A 24,468-nucleotide genomic window follows, 5' to 3' on the forward strand; every position below is an offset into this window, starting at 1 on the left:
ATCATATGTAACTTAAGAAAAGGTGGAAAGTCCCTCGAGTGTTAACTTAAAGTTGTTTTTGTTTCCAACCAACATTGCAACACAAAAGTATAAAGCACACAGGCCTTAATTTAAATTGAAAGCAATTATTGTGGACCTTTGCACACCCAAGGTGTGTGTCTGTTTTGTAGAGTTAGTGATAGGTGAAACCTGATGTTTGGATTTTGCGTGGAGCAGCAGGGTCATGTGAGCACTGTGTGTTGTAAATATCACTTCCCTCATCCACTAAATGGTATTAGAGCACACACACTACATATTATACTGTTGTATATCATATGAAGATAATACTGTAAATTATGTTTGTTACATCGGGCTTACATCCTGTAACCAAAGGTGGAATCATAACTATGACTTTCATTGAGTTTGTAGAAGAATTTCAGCATGGTGCCTCATCAAATGTGTGAGTTTTGGAAAATATCTGACCATATGGAGTCCAGTTAGAGGTTTCCTGTTCTATGGCGAGTTTGGCCATCTCACAGGTGCAATAACTAGTCTGCATTACCTCTTTTTACACAACCTAGTGGAATTTTCAGGCTGGGTTTAAAGGCCTTCATAAATGGATTTATCTTACAAACAAATTATTAATCGATTGCTGTATGCTTTTGATCAAGCAATCATCCTCTCTTATTTGCTCATTGCTTGCTTTTATATTGTATCTCACCCAGTGTTAATTAACCCTCTGAAGTGGGCAAAATGTCTCGTCCTTGTATAAACTGTGCTTTTTTTTTCCTTTTCTTTTTTTTTTCCTTGTGAGTAAAGCACATGATCAAAATGAGAATCCAGTGCAATTAAATAAAGAGTTCACCAGAGACCTTTAAACCCTCAATGAACCCCCCCAGGTATGACCACATCCTGAAGTGGGAGCTGTTCCAGCTGGCAGACTTGGACACATACCAGGGCATGCTGAAGCTGCTCTTCATGAAGGAGCTGGAACACATCGTGAAATCCTATGAGGCATACAGGCAGGCTTTGCTGTCCGAGGTGGAAGCTCGCAAGCAGCGGCAGCAGTGGTATGCCCAGCAACCCAACAGCTTCATTGGGAACATCAACATTTGAACATGTGATGTATCTTTGCTGCCATGCCTCCCTGAGTTTCCTACAGTTTGGGAGCAGTCTGGCCTCCTTTTGAAATATGATTGACTATACTAAACACATCTGTGCCTTCACTTGATCCAAATATATCAGTGAAAAAGTCAAGACTTAAATGGAGGGAGCTTTCGCACCATTGGCCTCTTCTGTATTGTGACACTCAAGTAATAATGAATGATGTGACTGAAAAACACTCCAAATGAAGAAGAGCACCCATAATGTGCTACATCTGGGAAGACGTTAAAGCCCTGAAGTGGTGAGTGGATTTTTATCTCTAGGACTATATATGTTGAGTTTGTGCTTTTTTTAATGAAATAAAATGCAGAATTTTTACCATGTACACTCTTGTATACAGTTACGTTACATTTTGGTGGGAGAAAAAGACTGGCAGCTTTGTCTTATTTGTTTCTATATAAAATACATTTCCCATGTTTGGTTACCATCTTTGACATTAAACAAACATGTGCATTGGTCTTTTTATTGACATCCTTGACAGTCCACCATAATGTATATGCATATTTAAGGTTTGACAACTTTATTTAAAGATCTTGTGGGAAGAAGTGTCACATTTGATGTGGTTGTTCAAACCTCACAACTATTGGCATTACTGTTAGGACTTTGCCTTCTAATGAAACAAATAAGCTAGTGGAAACACTTCAGATGACGTTTGCCAAACAAATGCAGTTTTTGGGGGGGTATTCCTTTTTTTAAGACCTAATTTTTATGGAATGACTTGTCTTCTTTGTGATCAAACTGATGTGCAAGTTTCTTGGAAGCTTATTCTACTGATTAATCAGTCCCTTTTTAGATTGACAGAACTTTCTTGAAGCAATAAGTTTCCTCTATTAGTGACTGCTAATTTCTACAACCAGGTTACTAATGTTAGAAAGTTATGCACAGGTCACTTCATCATCTACTAGCAACTGTATTTACAGCAGTTAAACGTATTTAAATCAGCTAATGTTTTCTGAATGCCACAAAAGGGTGTTTAATTTGGAGAACATAGAATGTGTTTGTAAAGAACTCTGCTCTCTGATTCATGACCCAATTGCATAATTACTGAGTGCCTTCACTAGTTTGTAAAAATGACTGTGGATTGCAAATACAAGACATAAGTAATAATGTCTGCAGTGAAGAAAACTCACCATGCTACCTGTTTACACAACATTAATTCTGCATCAGTATAGATTCTTCAAGCATAATAAACAAGTCTGGTTTCCAATCATTTGGTCCAAGTTTATTTATATAACTAATTTTGCAAAGCGTGTTCAAAAAACCTAGCACTGCTGACTTGAAATTCATTTGACCTTTCAGAACACTGAGGCTCCCCAAGGTGACTTAAAGGAATGTGGCAACTTTTTAAGAAATGTGCTTATTGTCCATCCTCATACAATAAAATTGCCCCCCTAACGCAGACAGTAGAGGGGACCCACAAAAACCTCACTAGTACAAGTTTAGCACAGTGCATGTCATTGGATGGGAAGGGTTAGTGTACCTCAGTCAAAAGTCATCATATGCACTTATCCAAACAGTTATACTCACAAAGGCTGTGGTAATACCACAGATCGGACTCATCAAAATTTAAAAGGGAAAATAAATGTTTTTTTCAGTTTGCACAACAATCCTGATTTAAGGGTTTTAAGCAAATTCATTGTTGAGAACTCATAACAGTTAGAGATAAGGTCCTTAGACATTTTCTTTCAATGGGATCTGGACACATTACCTCCAAATGATTGCCATTCCTTTTGCTAATCATGGCTGCCTTTGTTAGGGAGGAGGAGAAGGTATACTTTTGGAAAAACCAAGATTCTGAACCACAAGTATTTAATGACATGTCAGAGATATGCTAACACTTCCCAAACACTACCATTCGTTGTGCTAAACTAACTAGGGGTCACTGTGGATTTCAAGCTCTCATTGGAGCACAGAGGAGAGAAGGGTATTAATCTTCTTCTTTGGCTCTGGATAAGATTTTAAATAAGCCCAAAACGTTGTCATGAATGGAATGAAGGACAATTAAATCTGATGAGAACTGATGAATTCTTGATTTGATCATCTGGACTGTAAACAAAACAATGTTAAAAAAGAAATGCTACTTTCAAGACTGGTGAAAGGACGCAACCCGGTCATGGAGAAAATGGATTTTGAAACCTAATTTATCTGAAGTTTAGATGGCTCTTTGTGAGAAGGACCTTCCTATATTGTGGAAAACTAAAGAGGTGACAGTCTTCCACAGGGCCTGTACATTTTCAATGCTTGAGGTCAAACCTCAGTAGAAATTTGCTAAATAAGCATGACAATCTTCCAATAGTGAGCAGATTGACAAGGAGCAATGGTATGAAAGTTGCAGCTAATGCATACATCTCAGTGTAATTCAATGAGCTGAAAACCACAGTTGGACAAATGTGAAGAAACTAAGGCAAAGCATTCAAAACACCAAGCCTCTGTATAAATTCAACCTGGAAACGTTGGACCTGTCTGTTTTTCATAGCATAAAAAAAAATCAATTGTGAGGAAATAATGGGAGAGATCTTGAATGCTTTGTAAAGCAGACTGCTTCACCCTGCCTAAAAATGTCAAGCTTTCATTTCCTTGGTGGCCACAGAATAGCTACATTCCATGGATTTGCTCAAACATTCAATGAGAAACACAACAATGGCTTCGCCCACCACTTCTGCATCACAATGGAAACTCTTTCTCCTCAAAGGCCAAACACATAGCTGGGACACTTTACCACAGAACAGATAACAAGACTATCAAGTGAGAGAAAACTGCAGCTTTGTCTTTCTTCCCTCAAAGCAAATTCTTGATCCCGTAATTTCCACGGAAAAACAAATCTCATGTATTAAGTGTCATCAAGTATATGTGAAATCTTTTTTTACATGTTATGTTACAATACAACTTTGTCACAATCATTAAAAAACAAACTCTTTTAAAGGTATACCTGATTTTAGAGCATAAGAGATGACAGACATTAACCATTAACATGCTGATGACGCTTGTAATTATTCAACATACAGTGCATATTTTGGCTTTTCAAACATTGTATAGCTATTTTGTTCCTATAAACAGCACAAAACTTCAAAAAACATCACAAATGTAAATGCACAGATTTGGTTATACTTCAGACATGGTAAACCTGTCTAATATGAAACCAGGTGGGATGTGTCACTCTGACAGGGTTCCTACAGGGTCTGTACAGGGGCTATTTCACAGACGAGAAGTGAAAGATGATATCATTTGAAAGCAGGAATGCCCTGAAAGGATGCTGAAGCGTCACCATTACATCACCGTTACAGTCTGTGAAAGAAGCTGTTACCAGGATAAATGCAGAGGTGAGGATACCCCCTCCCCATCTGTTGTCCATCACCAGGAAGACCCTGCTGTCTCTTATTTGATCAGTCCCTCTTCTTGTCTTCTTCCTCGGCAGCCTCATCCACCTGAGGCCCAGGAAAGGCATGGTGGTACAGGTGCCTGTGATTGGCTGCTACATTATACAGCTTGTACAGAGCCTGAGGACAGAACACAAGTCACCCATTACCAGCTGCTGCTGTCTAATTTTTATATAAAACTTATAAAGCTCATATATGGTCTTTCAGAGATTGGATTTTGTATCCCAGCTCATATATATACATTCTCTTACCTCATTCGTGCTCCCCTGCAGGGCAATAGGAGAGAAAATATATATGTGAGCAAATACATACAGAGAGTGCATAACAAGAGAGACAATAACAGATTCTTCCTTAATAATGCATATATATACCCTCATGGATTTTTTTTTCTACCACTAAGTCAACAGGAAATGCTGCCATCCAGTGTTAACAGTATGGCCAACAAAACTGATACTGATAGCTGCTGTTAAGCTGAATTATTAAAATGATCAATGAACTGCCAGATGAATAAACAAAAGTGTCAGATTTGCAGTTTTCTAGCTGTAAATGTGAATATTTGTTTTGGTTTTCTGTGACATTAAACTGAATATCTGCTGGTTTAGGACAGTTGGTCCAAAAAAAAAAAAAGAAACCCAAACAAGTCCATCAATCCATCCATTTTCTACTGCTTATCCTTTTAAGGGTTATGGGGGGCTGGAGCCTAGAGGCACACCGTGTACGAATCGCCAGTCCATCACAGGCCCAACAAATATAGACAGACAACCATTTGCTCTCACAGCCACACGTCAATTAGATTATCTGATTAACCTAGTCCCCTCTTGCTTGTCTTTTCACTGTGGGAGGAAGCTGGAGTACACAGAGATAACCCACACACGCACAGGTAGAACATGCAAACTCCACACAGGATGATCTGTGCCCGAGCCGGGGCTTGAACCCCGAATCTTCTTGCTGTGAGGTGATAGTACTAATCACTGCACCACCATGCTGCCCCCCAAACAAGTCATCCTTTTCAATATTTTTTGACATTTATACCAAAAAAAAAAAAAAAAAAAAATGTATGATGATAAACCTTGATTTTCTGCTCATATATTTTCCATTATTTCCAGTATTAGTTTTTGAGAAGCAATTAAATAAATATGGGCGGCACGGTGGTGCAGCGGTTAGCACTGTTGCCTCACAACAGGAAGATTCTGGGTTCGAGGCCCAGCTCCAATATGGGATCTTTCTGTGTGGAGTTTGCATTGTCTCCCTGTGCCTGTGTGGGTTCTCTCTATATGTAGAGAGAAAGTAAAAAGATATATATAGTGCTTGTGCACTGATTTTAAATAATTAAAATGTTATTTTTACCCATTTAAATGATTTTTTTGAGAGAAAATAATTTTTTTTCAACACTGTTTTCTCCCTAAATTTTGCACGGCTGCAGGCGGTAAATTTTCTGAACAAGAGAAAGACCAGTCAAGACAAACTAGGAGCACATACTAAAGAGAAGGGTTTGGCCTGCTGTTCTTGGATTTTTTTTTTATACATAAATTAACAGAAGACAAATAGCTAACTTTTCTTTGTTTGGACACATGACTGTTTCACCAGAAATGGATTTACATAACTTCTCTACATAAACTACGAATAATACAAATGCAATTTATTTTGAAAAAACCTTCTAATGTTTGTTAAGCCCTTAAACATATTTTCATTATTGCAGCTATTGTTTTCTATGTTGGGCAAACATTCTGTCTATTATCAATGATGAAGTTGGCATCCATTTCCCAGCTTGATTCAGCAGTTGAGGGGTAAGTTAAAAAAAGTAATTTAAAGAAAGTAAATTAGCCCAATTTTAATAAGGTCACCTTCAAAAACCACGCACTTTGACTTGATTTGCCAAACCTCAACAAATTTCATGAAGACAGGCCCGATAAACTCTAAAACACAGTTTCCGATTTAAGAAACCTTTACTTATGTTTTTATATATTTGTTGCAATGCAATAAAGGTTTCACAAATCTGAAACTGTATTAAAGGACATTTGGCCTCTCTGCAATAAATAAGTCCAGGTTTGACAAGTCTAAGTGATATGGTTTTTCATAGAGACCTGGTCCAATGTGTTCCAAATATGACAAACGAGCTGATATAACACTTTATCATGTTTTCATAAATTAAGCAAAGGTTTAACAGATCTGAAACTGTGTTTTAAAGAACATTTGACCTGTCTACAATGAATTAGTCCAGATTTGACAAGTCTAGGTGTTGTAGTTTTAGAAGGAGTTTGCAGTTTCTAGCTGTAAATTTGACAGTTGGTCCAAAAAAAAAAAGAAACCCAAACAAGTCCATCAATCCATCCATTTTCTACTGCTTATCCTGTTAAGGGTTGTAGGGGGGCTGGAGCCGAGAGGCTGCCTTCAGGCGAGAGGCGGGGTACACCCTGGACGGGTCGCCAATCCATCGCAGGGCCAACAAATATAGACAGACAACCATTCACACTCACAGCCACACCTATGGTCAATTAAGAGTATCCACTTAGCCTAGCCTAGCCACTTGCATGTCTTTGGACTGTGGGAGGAAGCCAGAGTACCCATACAGACATAGGGAGAACATGCAAACTCCACACAGAAAGATCCCGTGCCTGAGCCGGGACTGGAACCCCGAACCTTCTTGCTGTGAGGCAACAGTGCTAACCACTGTACCACCGTGCTGCCCCTGGTCTAAACCCAATTCCCTTAATTTTCCCCTCAAATTTCCCTTTGACTGCCAAATCAGAAGTCAACTTCAGCATCGTCTATGACTTTGCATTTACCTTTTGTCTCATGTAGGTTGCTCATTTTATCTGCTCATAAATATGATGCAAAAAAAAATACTGCACACTGTATTGCACCTGCAACTAGGGAAATTAACCATCATAACATTTCAGATCAGACTCCCTCTTTAGGTATTTCAGCTGTTGATATTGTTCATGGGGCCCAGCCGGGCCAAGCCCAAAAAGGAGACATGAATTCGTCCTCCCATGGACCCACCACCCGTAGGAGGAACCAGAAGGGTCTGGTGCATTGTGGCTTGGGCGGCAGTTCAAGGCAGGGGCCTTGGTTGCCTGATCCCCAGGCATGGAAGCTGGCTTTTGGGACATGGAATGTCACCTCTCTGGCGGGGAAGGAGCCAGAGCTGGTGGAAGAGGTTGAGCGTGACTGGCTAGATATAGCCGGCCTCACGTCGACACACGAGCTCCGGGTCCAGAACCCAAGTCCTTGAGAGAGGTTGGAAAACTCTCTTTCGCTGGAGTTGTTCTGGGTGAGAGGTGAAGGGACAGGGTGGGCTTTTTGATCACCCCTAGACTCTCTGCCTGTACATTGGGGTTTACCCCGGTGGACAAAAGGGTTGCTTCCCTGCGCCTTTGGGTCGGGGAACGGGTCCTGACTGTGGTCTGCGCTTATGCACCGAACACCACTTCAGAGTACCCACCCTTTTTGGAGTCCTTGGGATGGTACATACTGGATGGTGCCCCGACTGGGGACTCCAATGTCCTACTGGGAGATTTCAATGCTCACGTGGGCAATGACAGCGTGACCTAGAAGGGCGTAATTGGGAGGAACGGCAAGGCAAGGCAAGGCAATTTTATTTGTATAGCCCGTTTCACAAACAGTTTGTCTCAATGGGCTTCACATGGCATCATAACAACATCCTCTGCCCTTAGACCCTCACATCGACTGAGGAAAAACTCCATAGAAAACCCTTTTAACAGGGAAAAATCTGAACAACAGAGGAGGGATCCCTCACCCAGGATGGACAGACGTGCAGTAGATGTTGTCACAGACAAGAAAACAGTTTACAATACAAAATGTGGGAAACATGGAAATGTTTGTAACAGTTGAAGAAGGAAGCTTCTGGAAGGGGAGGCAGGGAGAGCAAGCCAGCTTGATGGGGGACTGGATGGCAGACTGGTTCATGGAAGGGGAGCGCAGGCCGGTGTAACAGTAGGGAATAAAAGGGGGGGTGATGCAGACGGCGGTTGGAGCTCTGGTGGATCTGTGGAAACACAGATAGACTGCGAGACACCAGGGCCAAACTATAAAGTGTAACAATTAATGGTAATGACAGTTCCAAAAATGTGCGGGGAGGAGAGGAGGAGAGAGGGGGAGAGAGGAGAGGAGAGAAGAGGAGAGGAGAGGAAAGGAGGGAAGGGCTCCATGTAACCTGATGTGTCCCCCAGCAGTCTAAGCCTATAGCAGCATAGCTATCAATGGTTCAGAGCTACCTGAACCAGTCCTAATTGAAGGCTCTGTCATAAAGGAAAGTCTTAAGCCTGGACTTAAATGTAGTTAAAGTGTCTGCCTCTCTGACCCATGGAGAGAGCTGGTTCCACAATAGAGGAGCCCGGTAACTAAAGGCTCTACCTCCCAGTCTGTTTTTAGAGATACTGGGAATCACTAAAAGACCTGCATTCTGGGAGCGGAGAGCTCTGGTGGGACAGTAGGGACTAATGAGCTCTTTCAAATCAGATGGCACTTTATCACTAAGAGCCTTATAAGTCAGCAGAAGGATTTTGAAGTTGATTCTAGATCCTACAGGGAGCCAGTGGAGAGAAGCTAAAGTGGGAGAGATGTGTTCTCTCTTCTTAACTCCCGTCAAAACCCTCGCTGCAGCGTTCTGGACCAGCTGGAGAGTCTTTAGAGAGCATTTAGGACATCCTGACAAGAGAGAGTTGCAGTAGTCCAGCCGAGAAGTGATAAATGCATGCACCAGTTTCTCAGCATCACTCTGGGAAAGGATGTTCCTAATCTTAGCGATACTTCGCAGATGGAAGAAGGCGGTCCTAGTCACATGCTTTATGTGGGAGCTGAAGGAAAGGTCCTGGTCAAAAATGACCCCAAAGTTCCTTGCAGTTGTACTCTGGGTCAAGGTGATGCCATCTAGAGTAGTGATCCGATTCAAGAGTGTGTCCCTGAGGTGTTTAGGTCCAAACACGATGACCTCAGTTTTATCTGAATTTAGCATTAAGAAGTTAGAAGACATCCAGGATTTAATGTCTTTTAGACAGTCTTGCAGATTAGTAAATTGGCTTGTGTCGTCTGGCTCCATCGACAAGTAAAGTTGTGTGTCGTCCGCATAACAGTGGAAGTTGATCGAGTGCTTCCGTATTATGTCACCTAATGGGAGCATGTAAAGAGTGAAGAGAATCGGTCCTAAAACTGAACCCTGTGGTATACCATATGTAACTCTGCTGTACTCTGAATAGTCATTATTAACATGAACAAACTGAAACCTATCTGATAAGTAGGACTTAAACCATTTTAGGGCAGTTACTTTAATCCCAATTTCATGGTCTAGTCTCTGAAGTAGGATGCTGTGGTCGATGGTGTCAAATGCAGCACTGAAGTCCAAAAGGACAAGTACAGAGACAAGACCTCTGTGATAAGATCATTAGAGACTCTGACCAGTGAGACTGTGATTTCTCTGCTTTCCAGTCTGGGTGGGAAAAGCTGACAATAAAGCTCTCAAATGAGTTATATGAACTGTTAGGTCGAGGGTTAAGCACCAAATTTGACTGATAGATTGCAGCTACTCCTCCTCCTCTGCCAGTGGTACGAGGTACATGGTAGTTAATGTAACCAGGAGGGGAAGATTCATTTAAACTAACATACTCATCTTGCTGCACCCAGGTTTCAGTAAGTGCTAATACACCAATCTGATAATTAGTAATGAAATCGTTCACTAGGAGAGACTTGGATGGGAGAGATCGAATATCAAGCAAACTACATTTAATACTTGTATTGGGTTGATTTGCTGGAGCAGTTGTTTTAATTTTAACTAAGTTGCTATAAATTACTCCTCCAGATTTGGGTGTAGGCTTATATAGCCTCGGGGCAGACACAGTTTCTATAGGCTGGGTGGGTGACAACAGGAAGGAACCAGCAGAGGGGCGAGTTAAACTGCAGCTCTGCCTTCTGGTCTGAACTCTGGGTGCTTGTCAGGGATTAGTATGGCTAATAAATTGGCCTATGTTCCTAGATAAGAGAGATGCACCATCCAAAGTAGGATGGACGCCATCTCTCCGAATCAGACCAGGCTTTCCCCAGAAGGAGCTCCAATTGTCTATATAAGCCACGTTGTTATCTAAGCACCACCTAGACATCCAGCGATGGAATGAACGCGTGCGGCTAAACATGTTGTCACTCGCTAAATTGGGCAGTGGGCCAGAGAAAATTACAGAGTTCGACATTTTTTTTGCGTAGTTGCACACCAAAGCCTTGTTTACTTTAGTTAATTCCGACTGGCGAAGCTGGGTGTCATTAGCGCCGACATGTATTACAACATTACTGTATTTAACCTTACGTTTTGCCAGCAGCTTTAGATTTGCCTCAACATCGCCCGCTCTGGCCCCTGGGATGCACTTTATGCACGCTGGAGTTTCTACCTTCACGTTGCGGAGAACAGAAATGCCAATGACTAATGTCGGCTTCACAGCGGGGCTGCGAGCAACAGAGCCGACATGTAGAGTTTTACTCTCAGCGGGTGTGTCGCTGAGTGGGGAAAAGCGGTTGGAAACATGAAGGGGTTGGTGGGCAAACACGGGCTTACTGCGTCTAGGTTTCCCTCATGATGTCACCCAGCGGGACTGGCTAGTTCCCGGCTGCTCGGGAGCTGCTAGCGGTGGCTAGGCTAGGTGGCTCCGCACCCGCTAAGGTGGACTGAGAAGCTCCTGAAGGTAAAGGACTAGCGCCAGCTTCCATGGTGCGGAGCAGGGTCTCTAACTCACCAAGCGGCAGGCTCTTTGATGACATGGTCCTCTTAGCTTCTTCAGGCCACGACCTTCAGCTCTTGCTGAGACGGTTCACAGCCGAATGTGAAGCAGCTGGGATGAGAATCAGCACCTCTAAGTCTGAGGCCATGGTCCTCAGCCGGAAAAGGGTGGTTTGCCCACTCCAGGTCGGGGGGAGTTCCTACCACAGGTGGAGGAGTTTAAGTATCTCGGGGTCTTGTTCAGGAGTGAGGGTAGGATAGAGCGGGAAATTGACAGGCGGATTGGGGCGGCATCTGCAACGATGCGGGTGCTAAACCAGTCCATTGTGGTGAAGAGGGAGCTTAGCCAAGAGGCGAGGCTCTCAGTTTACCGGTCAATCTACGTTCCTAACCCTCAACTATGGTCATGTGCTTTGGGTAATGACCGAAAGAACGAAATCGCAAATACAAGCGGCCGGAATGAGTTTCCTCCGCAGGGTGGCTGTGCTCTCCCTTAGAGATAGGGTGAGAAGCACAGTCACTCAGGAGGGACTCAAAGTAGAACCGCTTCTCCTCCATGTCGAGAGGAGTCAGTTGAGGTGATTTGGGCATCTGGTGAGGATGCCTCCTGGACGCTTCCCTCGGGAGGTGTTCAGGCATGCCCAACTGGGAGGAGCCCGGAGGCCAACCCAGGACACGCTTGAGGGATTATATCTCTCAACTGGCCTGGGGACGCCTCATGATTCCCCCAGAAGAGCCGGTGGAAGTGGCTGGGGAGAGGACAGTCTGGGCTTCCTTGCTGACGCTGCTGCCCCTGGACCCGGATCAACCGGATAAAGTGGAGGACGACGATGACAAAGAGCTGTTGATAAAAATGCAATTAAATCTGCAAGTTTTGAAATTCAACGCTAAGTTTTCTTCTGGGTGGATGGAGAAATATATATTTTCCATATGGGTGTGTAAAATGCTCTGCGTTTACTGGAACACTCTTCATGTTAATTTTTCATTATAATAAACTGACTTGCGGGATAGCAAGGATAGGCTCCAGCAACCCCACACACACACACCCTTAACAGATAAGCTTTATAGAAGATGGATGGATGGATGGATGGATGGATGGACGGACAGATAGATGGATGGATGGATGAGCTTGAGTAATGATTAAAGTATTCATCATTTAGTTAGTGTTTGTGTGTTTGATCAGTTACCTGATCCCACAGTGCCCCGGCCACCTGGTCAATGACAGCTCCCAATTCTCTGTACTCCCCCGAGTAGCGGATATAGGCCCAGGTGCACAGCGTGATCAGTGCCAGGCCCAGGATCATGTTGCACAAACTGGCAATGATGTCCACACCTACAAAGCCTGTGATACCCGCAGCTACATACATGACAAAAATGACCACAAACAGGGTGGCCGGTGTGCGGGCAGCATGAAAAATGTTTTTGGAGTCATTGTGCTTGATGTACTGGACAAACACTTCATCGATTTCTCCCTCTAGCTGCTGCAGGTATCGGCGGCTGAACTCCTCACCCCCCATCTTCTTCACACCCCGGAAAACCTGCAGCGCCTCTTCTCTGATGACACCATGTCGAGCCTGCAGCTCGGTGGGGGCTAAGAAAGGACGATCACCTCCACAGACCTGAGGATGAACGTAGCCATCATGAAGCTGCTGGACAATTTGCACATCTCTGGAATCTCGGAGCTTGCACCTACCTCCTCCATCTTCTTGTTGTAAAGATCCTTTGCAGCAGCAACCGCTGCAAGATTATTTGCCTCTGCTGTGGCCTAAAAGGAACCATCCCATAGGGTTAACATATTTTCACATTTTAAAAGTAGAGATGTGCCTCTACCATTTTTTCTTTCTTGACTGACCTAAGGGGGAAATAGCAGGGTCCCATTTCAAAATAATAAATTAACTTGTTTTGAGTTGGTGCCCGGGTTTGCATACTGATCCTGCAATTTAAAAAAAAAAAAATTCTGTATCCAAACTGCTTTGGCGTTAGCCTATGGTATGACTGTATGTGCATTTGTTTTGTCTTCATGCTATGTCATATTTTATTGTCTTTCCTGAGTTATTTGTGAAGTGCTCTCATTTCTTTAACATGCATTTTAAATCTGTAGGTTGCCTCTAAACCTGACCAAGGCTAACAGGTGAATATTAGTCTTGCAGACTAACTCTGGCTCATTGACAGCCTGACAGTCAATTGATGTGTGTTTTCCTTGCAAAACTATAACATTAAAAGTAAATATAATGAAATTTGAGTACCTGCAAAAAAGAAATCTAAAATACAGTTTGAAAAAGTATAACCAATGCCCTCATATGATGTTTTTAATACCATGTACAGGTATGAGGATCTAAAAAGTAAGAAAGTAAAGTCCATTGCAAAACAAAAAATCATTTGATGTTAGAAGATAGCTTCAGTCATAGTCAACAACATGGATACATAACAATACACATTTTATGTGTTTAAAACACAGTGGAACAATTTACCTGAAGCATGGACTTTGGATGTGGCAGCTCCTCACCCTGGTAGATTTTGATGTAAGCCTGAAGCAAACATAAGAATAATGATCAGGAGTAGAAATGGTACACGAAAATAATCAACACTCTTTTGGAGGCAAATTTAGTTTTAACCTTTAAAAAAAATTTCAAAACATTCAACTTTCATAAAATGTCCTCATATAATCATGATCATGGACCTTGAAGTACTCCACCAGGCCTCTGCAAGTGATTTTGCTGGCATTGATCTCCTTTACATCGATGTTGCTAGGGCTCAGAAGCCATGGCACCAGAACCTTTAAGTTGTTGATAAACTCGTCATCGATCTCTGGATGAGGAGAGGCAAGGACATGTAGTCTGTGTCAAGGTTGTGGTGTGGGGACAGAACCAAATGCAGTAAGCAGCGAGGAAGCCGTGCAGTAAGCAGCAAGGAAGCCGGATAAGTGGAACTCAACACTTTTAATCATGAAAAAAAAAAAAAAGAAACCAACTGACCAAATAAAACCATGTCCCTCATGAGGAGAATAACATATTCTCCTCTCTCGAACCTTAAACATTTCATCTGCCTCAGTCAATCGAGCCATTGTAAATGTAAAACAATATGTTTTATCGTATGGCTTTGAATTGTGTATATGAATTTCAACAAGATTATGCATACTATTTTCCTCGATTAGGGATAAAAAAAAATCTGGCACCCCACTCTGGTGCGGTCACCTGTTGCACCCAACTTTGCTGATCAGTTAAAAGCAGAGACAAGTATATTATTCATCAATTTCAACTGTCAAACGCACTTGTACAACAGGTTGTTAGCCCTTTCATTCATGTCTTTATCCAGTTTCTGTTGTCGGCCAACATCCGAGGCAAACTTGTCGTCGTTGTCGTCCTCCACATATCCAGTTGGTCCGGGTTGCAGGGGCAGCAGCCTCAGCAAGGAAGCCCAGACCGTCCTCTCCCCAGCCACTTCCACCGGCTCTTCTGGGGGAATCCTGAGGCGTTCCCAGACCAGCCGAGACAAAATGCCTCCAGTGTGTCCTGGGTCGGCCCTGAGGCCTCCTCCCATTTGGACATGCCTAGACAACCTCCCGAGGGAGGCATTCAGGAGGCGTCCCCACCAGACGCCTGAACCACCTCAACTGACTCCTCTCGACATGGAAAAGAAGCAGCTCTACTCCGAGTCCCTCCTGATTGACTGTGCTTCTCACCCTATCTCTAAGTGAAAGCCCAGCCACCCTGCAGAGGAAACTCATTTTGGCCGCTTGTATTTGGGATCTTGTTCTTCTGGTCATTACCCAAAGCTCATGAACATAGGCGAGGGTGGAACGTAGATTGACTGGTGAATCAAGAGCCTCGCCTTTTGGCCTCTCCTCCTGGAACTGTCACCTTATCATGGTGGAGGAGTTTGAGTGCCCTAGGAGCTATGCTGTCAGGGGCATTTTTCCCCAGGAAGGGTCGCCCAAGGCAGACTGGTCCTAGGAGAAGAGCCAGACCCGGAGTAGGGGCCTCTTGGCCAGCACCTGGTGGTCGGGCCGTAGAACATGAGGTCCGGCTGGGCCCAGCCCAAAATGGCAACATGGACTCGCCCCCCTGTGGACACACCACCCGCAGGAGGAACGGAAAGGGTCTAATGCATTGTGGTTTGGGCAGTAGTCTGATCCCCAGACATGGAAGCTGGCTTTTGAGACATGGAATTTCACCTCTTTGGCAGGGAAGGAGCCGGAGCTGGTGGAAGAGGTTGAGCATTACTGGATAGATATAGTCGGTCTCACCTCCACATATAGCTCCGGGTCCGGAACCCAAGTCCTTGAGAGTGGTTGGACTCCTTCACTGGAGTTGTTCCGGGTGAGAAGTGGATGGACAGGGTGGGCTTTCTGATAGCCCCCAGACTCTCTGCCCATACATTGGGGTTTACCCCAGTGGACGAAAGGGTTGCTTCCCTGCGCCTTTGGGTCCTGAACGGGTCCTGAATGTTGTCTGCGCAAGACCCCGAAGCCATTTGTTTTGAGAATACCGGCTGGCTGATGGAAGTTATTGGCTGGCTAGCCGGCTCAGCCAAAACCCAAATGGCTGCTGCAGCCGCCAAAATGTTCATAGCTGCAAATGGCTTAAACTGCCACTTCATGTCTACAGATCAGTCTATGTTATACTGATTTAAAATTGCATTCTAGTCCTGACAAAAAGGCATTCTTACTTCCAACAACGGTTGCACAAAACACCTAAAGTGAAGATTTATGGCTAGAACTAGCCTACTTGAGCTCTTTGGCAATATTAGCTATAGTGCTAGGCGCATTCAATTGCCACTATAGTGAAATAAATGTCCCTGCTGCTGTGTAAGAAATAGAATAGATGCACAATCTTAAACTTCATGGAATAACGTCATGCATTGCATATTTATGACATGCAATTTGCTGTTCAACTTTATAGTTAGTTGAAGCACACATTATTATATTATTTTGCACAACGTTCTGCTCATTTCATTTCAATGTACACTGAAGCATGTGTTGTGAACTAGCACTGAACTTCTCTGGAAACGGTGGAATGTTACTGCAGTTATATCGCGGTCAATGTAAATCTCTCTGTTCCAAAATATTTGGTTCATATCATCAATCTTTGGTTCAGGTGTTTGTGCAACCGGGCCCTGAAGATTTAACAAAAGTCTGAGTATGGAAAGTGTGTGAAATGTGAGATCAAAATGACCTTGTTTGCTTCTTTCCGCCATTTCATCTGAGTGAGCGCGAGAAAAAAATCCACCGCTTCAAATCCATTGCGTATGGAAGACGTGCACTTTTAATTGGTCGTCAATTCACTGTGAGTCCTGTGTATCGTAGCAACGAGCGCAAGACTGCTGTGGTGAATCCAGTGGGGAAGTAGATCTCGTGTATCGTTATTGTTTATTATTTCGTGCATGTCTGTGTGTCTCTATGTGATACAATTATTATTTGATGCAAATTCTAACCGGCTCAGCCAAAGTGTATCAGATGGCGGCTCAGTTTGGCTTATGAAATTATAGGCTGGCTGCGGCTGAAATTCTTAATGGCGCAAATGGCGGCGCAAATGGCGGCGCCTGGCGGCGGCTTTGGGGTCTGGTCTGCGCTTATGTGCCGAACAGCAGTTCAGGATACCCACCCTTTTGGAGTCCCAGGGAAGGGTGTTGGATGGTGCCCCGACTGGGGACTCCATGTCATACTGAGGGATTCAACGCTCACGTGGGCAATGACAGCGTGACCTGGAGGGGTGTGATTGGGAGGAATGGTAGGCCTGACCTGACCCAAGTGGTGTGCAGTTATTGGACTTCTGTGCAAGTCGCAATTTGTCCATAACTAACACCATGTTCAAACATAAGGATGCCCATCAGTGCATGTGGCACCAGGACATCCTAGGTCATAAGTCTATGATTGATTCTATATTCGTATCATCTGACATGTGACTGGATGTTCTTGACACTCGGGTGAAGAGAGAAGCTGACCTGTCAACTGATCACCATCTGGTGGTGAGGCAGTTAAGCAAGTCCATGGTGGCCGAGCTCCAGGAGTGGATGAGATCTACCCTGGGTATCTCAAGGCTCTGGATGTTGTGGCGCTGTCTTGGTTGACACGTCTCTGCAACACTGCATGGACAACAAGGGCGGTGCCTTTGGAGTGGCAGACCAGGGTGTTGGTCCCCATCTTTAAGAAAGGGGACCAGAGGGTGTGTTCCAACTACCAGGGGATCACACTCCTCAGCCTCCCTGCAAAGGTCTACGCCAGGGTACTGGAGAGGAGGGTCAGGGCGCTAGTCAAACCTCAGATCAAGGAGGAGCAATGTGGTTTTCGCCCTGTCCGTGGAACCGTGGATCATCTCTTCATCCTTGCTAGGGTGCTGGAGGGGGCATGGGAGTTTGCCCAACCAGTCCAGTGTTTGTGGATCTGGAGAAGGTTTATGACCGTGTTCCAGCACCCTGCGGGGGGTACTCAGGGAGTATGAGGTGGATGGCCCCTTACAAAGGGCCATTCAGTCTTTCTATCAGAGGCGTGAGGATCTGGTTTGCGTTGCCGGCAGTAAGTCAGACTTGTTACCAGTGAGGGTTGGACTCCGACAAGGCTGCCCTTTGTCACCGGTTCTGTTCATAACTTTAATGGACAGAATTTCTAGGTGCAGCCGGGTGGCGGAGGGGATCGAGTTTGGTGGCGGGAGGATGTTGTCTTTGCTTTTTGCAGATGATGTGATCCTTTTAGCTCCATCAAACCATGACCTCCAGCTCTTGCAGGGACAGTTCGCAGCCGAATGTGAAGTGGCTGGGATGAGAATCAGCACCTCACAGTCTGAGGCTGTTAGGAGATAGCAGTACCCACAGTGGCTGTAGTTAGACAAGTTGAATTTTCTTTTTTCTCTTTTGTTTGCCCAAAATTTAAAAACAAACAAACAAAAAACAATTAATTGAATTTGACCAAAAACAAACTTTTTATCAATACCTGTTTCTGGTTTCTGACTGTGTCAATTATAACAAAAATAATCAAGGAAATATACCTTTAATTCTTCCATCAAAGTGTGGGTTGGTGGCCACTTTGAGGCCTGGATGAGGCATCAGGAAACATGAGATGTTGGTGAAACAGGAGTGGATGTGTTTGCGCACGTTCTGCAGCTCTTCATGTTGGTTTTCTGAGATCTGCACAACAGTTTTAGTTTTTTGCTTTAACTGTACTTGTTTGGTTCTACATTATCTGTGAGATAATCTGTGACATTCAGGATCTAAATTCAAATACACGATTGATTACTAACCTTGAGTCTCTTTTCAAGGAACTTCATGCCTCCTTCTTGTCCATAAGGAAACTCATAAGGAAAACTCCAGTCTCGAATGAGGAATATCATGGACTGGGAAAAAAATATACCATGTCACTGTAAGTATGACATTATGCTCTGTTGATTTTTGTATTGTATTGTATTTGTTTTGTAAATGTAGTCTGATCAAAAAAGAAGAGAACCAGCAAACTTTTAAAAGTTTGAAATACAAAAACATGATGTTTGGATCCGTGCGGATCTTCCTAAGGTCTAACAAGCACAATGACAGACATCTCATTTTACCAAGGTCTTGTGACACTCAGTGGATAACCGCTGTATTGCAAGAACTGCATTGTTGTATTTCTTTTGCAGCACATGAATTCATACAAGCTTCACATTGTCTAATTGGGCAACACCATGAAGATGTCCCACAGAGGCCCCACAGAAGTCAGAGAGTCTGACTGCCACGACTTCCACAATATTCACATTTGCATACATATTCATTTGTTGTCTTTCCTCCTGACAAAATTGAAGTCAGGGGACTATTTCCACTAACTGAACGTGCTTGCTAACATGCAACAATGAAACTGAAATCTGATTAGTACAGTCATTCATCGCACTACTTACAACAGCGGCAGGTAATTTTATTATTGTGCTGCATTGCTGACATACAGTGATTTCAAGCTACCCAAAACAAACACCAGGATTCATTCATAGTTTCATTGACTGTATAGAGGAATGTATCGTACCTGAAATGGTTTGAGGAAAGTCTCCTCCATTGCTAGTCTGCCATACTCAGTGAAAAGCTGGAATATAATTGTGTTAAATGGTCCGTTTTTAGACAAAAAATCATGCTTTTTCTTGGCAAGAGATCACATAAACTCAAGACTGAAGTTATCTGGGAAAAGTATTCTGAATTTAAGTCAAAGGATACCGTCAATTTGGCTTATTATTAAAACAAAATTTAAAATCTGGAACCTTTTTGGAAACTGACTGAGTTACCTGTAAGTGCTGAAGGTCATCCTCTTGTACATTCTGAGAGATGTTGTAAACCTGAAAAAAGGTAATAATATTGGCAGCTCTAAGTGGAAGGAAAGTGCATGATTGAAGACTAAATTCTTTAGAAATTATAAAATGTTAAGAGGCTTAACCTACCAAAAATGTTCATCATAAAGCATAGTGCATTCACATTTATTAGCAATTAATTTTCTTAAAATTTGTAATGACTTTGAGGGAAATTTTTAATACCAGACATTTTCTGAAATGTCTGTTTAAACATTAAAAATAAAGAGAAACATCAAAATGTATCAGTATACATTTAACTAAAATACATGGCCAGCTATGTAGCTTCATATAATATTAAAATGTATTAAAGCACATAGATACTAACAAAAATAGAGCACTCTCAGTCAATCTAACTGAAACACATATACTCTAATATGCAGGTGAGGTGGCAAAATTTTCTGACTTTATCTATCCAAAGGCCTAATATTGTGTTTTTTAAATTCCCAGACATTTCTGTTTTTTTTGTTGACTGTACGAACCCTGATAATTCTGAATGACTTTTGTAAAAGTAAAGGATAAAAATTGTTGTACCTGCATTGAGCTTATCATGGTGCTCAGGGCAAACACAGTGGCTGAATCCCTCAGAGTTGACTGACTGTCAAACGTGCCTTGAGTGTCCATTAACAATACAGCAACCTGCATAGTAAGACAGATGGAGACTGACATTTGATGCAAACTGCTCTGAATATTTCTCCTTCCTCTGAACAGTGAGTAAAGTGAGTTGAAATTCTGTCCAATTGCCTGAACTTAAGGGAACAGACAGTAAATCAGCCATCTGAGCAGATTAGCTGTTCTATTTGAGATGTGGCTTAACTGATTTGGAGAAACAGCTTGAGAGACACAGGGATTTATTTTGTTTTGAGATCTGATTTCTTTGGCTCACAGAGGTGAAAAAGAAGTTACTAGTGTCTAAGAAGCGAATCTTGATCTCCTTACCATTTTCTTCCTTTGTCATGGAATCTTGAATATGTAAGAAATGAATAATAAATTTGTCAATTTAATAACAAATGTCATGTTTTAGACAAAAAGCGCATGATACCTTGTGATGTTGATTTTTACCCAAAGTTTATATAAGCCCTTCAATCTTCATTTAAAAGACTGTTAATATGATTATGATGATGATGATGATGATGATGATAATGATGTAATTGAATAAAAAATTGACAAATATACTTGGAAAGTTCTTTCTTATTCCAGTGTAGTAAAATAATCTAAGTGTTAGTAGCAACACACAGTTAAATGTATTAAAGTAAATGTTCTTGTTTGGTCCCTCTCGCTGATGTATTATTATATATGGCATAATTAGATGCTTAGTATTATAGAACTGTATGGCATCTGTTGTTGCTACCAGGGGTAGAGCTGGTTTAACTACACATTTGTTTATTCCAGTAAACTGGACTGTATACCTTTGTTCCATCTGGCTTGTCCACCAGGAATACCTCACTCCAGATCTGGATCCCTGTGGTCTCTCTCTCTGAGCCTCCCCTCCAGGAAAAACCAGTCAAAGGCTCATCCGCCTCCCCAAGCCAGTCCTCACAAGCCTGAGACACATCAGTTAATTTGTAAATGGACTCAAATGAACTAAATTTTATACAGCGCTTTTCTACCTTAGCGGCTTAGAGGATCGAACCAGCGACCCTTTGGTTGCTAGATGGCCACTCTTCCCCTGAGCCATGCCGCCCTTTACTACCCTACTGTTAGTCTTCATTGCAGCTAAGCTAGAGGTCAGCTGTGTGGCGGGGTCAGGAGCTCCGTGGTGCACACAGAAAGGACAGAGGGGTATCTATCGGCTTTTCTGACACGAAGTGATGGATAGTAAATGTATTTCCTAAAATGTTGGCATTTTCCTTTAAACTTATATGACATTATTTTGTATAATATGTTTATTGCACGGTGGTGCAGTGGTTAGCACTGTTGCCTCACAGCAAGAAGGTTCTTGCAATGGGAATGCAATTGGGTATTAGGCTAAGTGAATACTCGAAATTGACCGTAGGCATGAATGTAAGTGTGAATGGTTGTTTGTCTCTCTATGTTGGCCCTGCGATGGACTGGCGACGTGTCCAGGGTGAACCCTGCCTCTCGCCCGTTGACGCTGGGATAGGCTCCAGCCCCCCGCGACCCTTAATGTGTAGGAATAAGCGGAAGACAATGGATGTTTATTGTAATATATTTGTGTGGTTTAATGCATTGTCTGCATGAAGTATTGTCATTGGGAAGAGTAGGAAACTTTTCTGCAACATACTACAACATTTATAACCGCAGGGCAAATAGCTGACTGTCAGCCTAGAGATTTAGTTGCAGAGATAACTTGTTTGCTGAAATTGTGTTCTTAATTAAATTGGATTTGCAATGTAAGTAATGTCATTTTTTTTCGAATATTTATTTGGAATACAATTGAAATGAAAAACTTTTGAACCAATTTATAATTTCAATGTTGGATCACATAATTTTAGTTGTTTATCCAATTTTAAAAGGCCAAATATTGATACAACTTCACTTGTTAATTACTGTCTATTATGTTATTGTATGAAAAGTTTGTTGAGGTTAGTCAGATTAAGAAAACATACAATTTGTCATCATATAATTAAATTATGTAGTGCTGGATGTTGTCCGAGCTCTGATACCTACATGATTGTACATGTACCGCAGCATGAAGTCCATGAGGAAGGACTTGCCCTTGCGGAAAGCTCCAGCGACAGAGATGGCTACCACCTCGTGGTCCCTGACCTCTTCTGACAGCAGGATGCGGCTCAGTGCCATCTCATCCAGCTCAAAGGTGTGGTCATCTTTGACCAGCAGCACCTGAACAGGTCGGGCTCGCCCATCTGGCTCCTCCTCCTCTGAGCTCCAGTCATAGATGTTTTTGTCACTGAGGGACCCTGTGGGACAAGTCAGAGCATAAAAAATAAAATAAATAACAGATTCCAATAGAGCAGTTGAGGCTGCACGGTGGTGCAGTGGTTAGCATTGTCGCCTCACAGCAAGAAGGTGCCGGCTCGGGCAAGGCAAGGCAAGGCAATTTTATTTGTAGAGCCCGTTTTCACAAACAGTTTGTCTCAAAGGGCTTCACATGGCATCATAACAACATCCTCTGCCCTTAGACCCTCACATCGACTGAGGAAAAACTCCATAGACAAGATAGAGCAAGTGATCTTTCTGTGTGGAGTTTGCATGTTCTCTCCATGCCTGCGTGGGTTCTCTCCAGGCACTCCGGCTTCTTACCACCGTCCAAAGACATGCAATTGGGGACTAGGCTGATTGGATACTCTAAATTGACCATAGGTATGAATGTAAGTGCGACCCTTAACAGGATAAGCGGAAGAAAATGGATGGAAATAGTGCAGTTGTGGTGGCCTGGAGACGGTCTAATTATTACTCCTACTGAGGAAGTCATGTTTTTAATGTCTTTGTCTTTAAAACAGGGTTGATTTTCCCCAAACATGGTAGGAGAGTGGAGGATGGGCCAAGTACGAAACCATTAAGTTTAGAAACAGATTAGTCACAGTGCCACCTGGTTTACAAGAAGTTGGATGTAACAAAAAATAAGTGAGTCTTCTCTAGTACCACCACCACCAATAGTGGTCAGTTCAGAGCAGACACAAAAAAGTTGAGACTCATCACTTCCTGTTGGCCCCAGACCAATTATGTCACCTAGAAGCTTAATACTAATAATGAAGTGTGCTCAGCTGTCAATCTCAACTGTATTCACTGAGATGGTGTGCATTTTCCAGAGCTTTCCAGGCAGTGACTCAGTGTGTTTCCAATCTCTGCGGTCCCGTAGAGCCCTGCTGTTGCTGCAGAGCCTGGAGGCATTTTAGCTTCTAAATACTGTTCTTGTCCTTTAGGCTTCACGCAACAGCGAATTTGGGTGTAACTTTTGGGAAAGCACAAAATATGAGGAGAAGAAATGTTCAAACACAGTACTATAGCAGCTACATTAGCATGTTCATTTTTCAGAGTGTTTAAAGATGGTGAAAAGAATGAATAATTTACAGAGGAATCATCCAAGGTTTCCTCTCGGGCCTGGAGAGGCACTCCTCTGAAGGCCTTACCCCAGCCACATCAACCCAGTTAATCTGATATGCCTTTGAAAGAAACCGTTAGCTTAAACTGAATCAGTACAGATAAACTCTTCAATATGAAACACCAGTTTTTCCCCATTTTTTTGGCCACTACTGTCATGTAAGACAGAGTGATGCATGCCACAGTCACGGTCAGGATGCTGCTTATGATCATAATCGGAGTTGTGGAAGGTAATCATGATCAAAGCACTCACTAGTGGGATACAGATGATGCAGATGGCGACGGTTAGAGGCTATTAACTGATGCAACATTACATAATTTCATGCCCGTGCACCATATAATACAACTATGATAAATTCCATGAAATTAAAGGACTATTTTCAGGCTTGTTGGGTGCTAAGGGACCACCCATTCAGAGTATTTCCTGTAAACTGGTTATTCAAAAAATTTGAATAATAAAATTTGTTACCAACTATATCCGTAAAAAATGCCCTTACTTGAATGTACAGCGGGCCTATTACCGCATAATGACAAATAGGATTACAGTGTATTTACAAAGACAATATTGTATAATCAGAGTCAAATTTGATCGTTATTGTCGAATGAAAACAAATCCTTTATGATCGAGTTTCCAGGAAATATGTAATGCCCACGGTGATAAACCATCGCCTCAACAGGAATTATACAAATGTATAGGTGGCTTGTAACAAATGAAATGTACATACACTCACCCCAGCTGTCTCTATCTTTACGATGCTTCGCCATGATCCTGTCCTTACAGCCCTCTGTTTGTCTGCTGATGCTAGACCCTAGTCGGCAGTCATGGGTGTCGCAGGTTGGGAGGATGCCGTATCTCCGCCGAAACGTTGCTGGATGATGGAGTTTTTATTCTCAGCGTCGT

The 24,468-nt window shown here is 42.8% G+C and overlaps 2 protein-coding genes across 3 annotated transcripts in view; one reads left to right on the plus strand and one right to left on the minus strand.

The window, feature by feature from the left end:
- Positions 1-1,625, plus strand: part of sav1 (salvador family WW domain containing protein 1) — an 11,704-nt gene extending 10,079 nt beyond the window's left edge. The window contains exon 5 of the mRNA XM_086181679.1: positions 879-1,625. Within this exon, the coding sequence (XP_086037805.1) occupies positions 879-1,095 (217 nt within the window). The 3' untranslated portion in view covers positions 1,096-1,625. The remainder of the gene's footprint in view (positions 1-878) is intronic.
- Positions 1-24,468, minus strand: part of atl1 (atlastin GTPase 1) — a 25,836-nt gene extending 1,368 nt beyond the window's left edge. Inside the window, exons 1-14 of one of the 2 annotated variants that reach the window (XM_086181677.1) lie at positions 24,293-24,468; positions 22,173-22,423; positions 20,951-21,085; positions 20,076-20,180; positions 19,482-19,532; positions 19,229-19,285; positions 18,480-18,572; positions 18,228-18,366; positions 13,925-14,052; positions 13,716-13,772; positions 12,938-13,009; positions 12,432-12,863; positions 4,772-4,786; positions 1-4,640 (exon numbers count right to left, since the gene is read on the minus strand). The exon at positions 1-4,640 is cut by the window's left edge and continues 1,368 nt beyond it. In XM_086181677.1, the coding sequence (XP_086037803.1) occupies positions 4,527-4,640; positions 4,772-4,786; positions 12,432-12,863; positions 12,938-13,009; positions 13,716-13,772; positions 13,925-14,052; positions 18,228-18,366; positions 18,480-18,572; positions 19,229-19,285; positions 19,482-19,532; positions 20,076-20,180; positions 20,951-21,085; positions 22,173-22,423; positions 24,293-24,332 (1,689 nt within the window). In that variant the 5' untranslated portion in view covers positions 24,333-24,468 and the 3' untranslated portion in view covers positions 1-4,526. The remainder of the gene's footprint in view (positions 4,641-4,771; positions 4,787-12,431; positions 12,864-12,937; positions 13,010-13,715; positions 13,773-13,924; positions 14,053-18,227; positions 18,367-18,479; positions 18,573-19,228; positions 19,286-19,481; positions 19,533-20,075; positions 20,181-20,950; positions 21,086-22,172; positions 22,424-24,292) is intronic. The other variant, XM_086181678.1, reaches the window with a different exon arrangement.

The sequence above is a fragment of the Aulostomus chinensis genome, chromosome 17, assembly GCF_037954235.1.
Source record: "Aulostomus chinensis isolate RoL2024-O1b breed Wild chromosome 17, RoL_Achi_v1.0, whole genome shotgun sequence".
Classification (NCBI taxonomy): domain Eukaryota; kingdom Metazoa; phylum Chordata; class Actinopteri; order Syngnathiformes; family Aulostomidae; genus Aulostomus; species Aulostomus chinensis.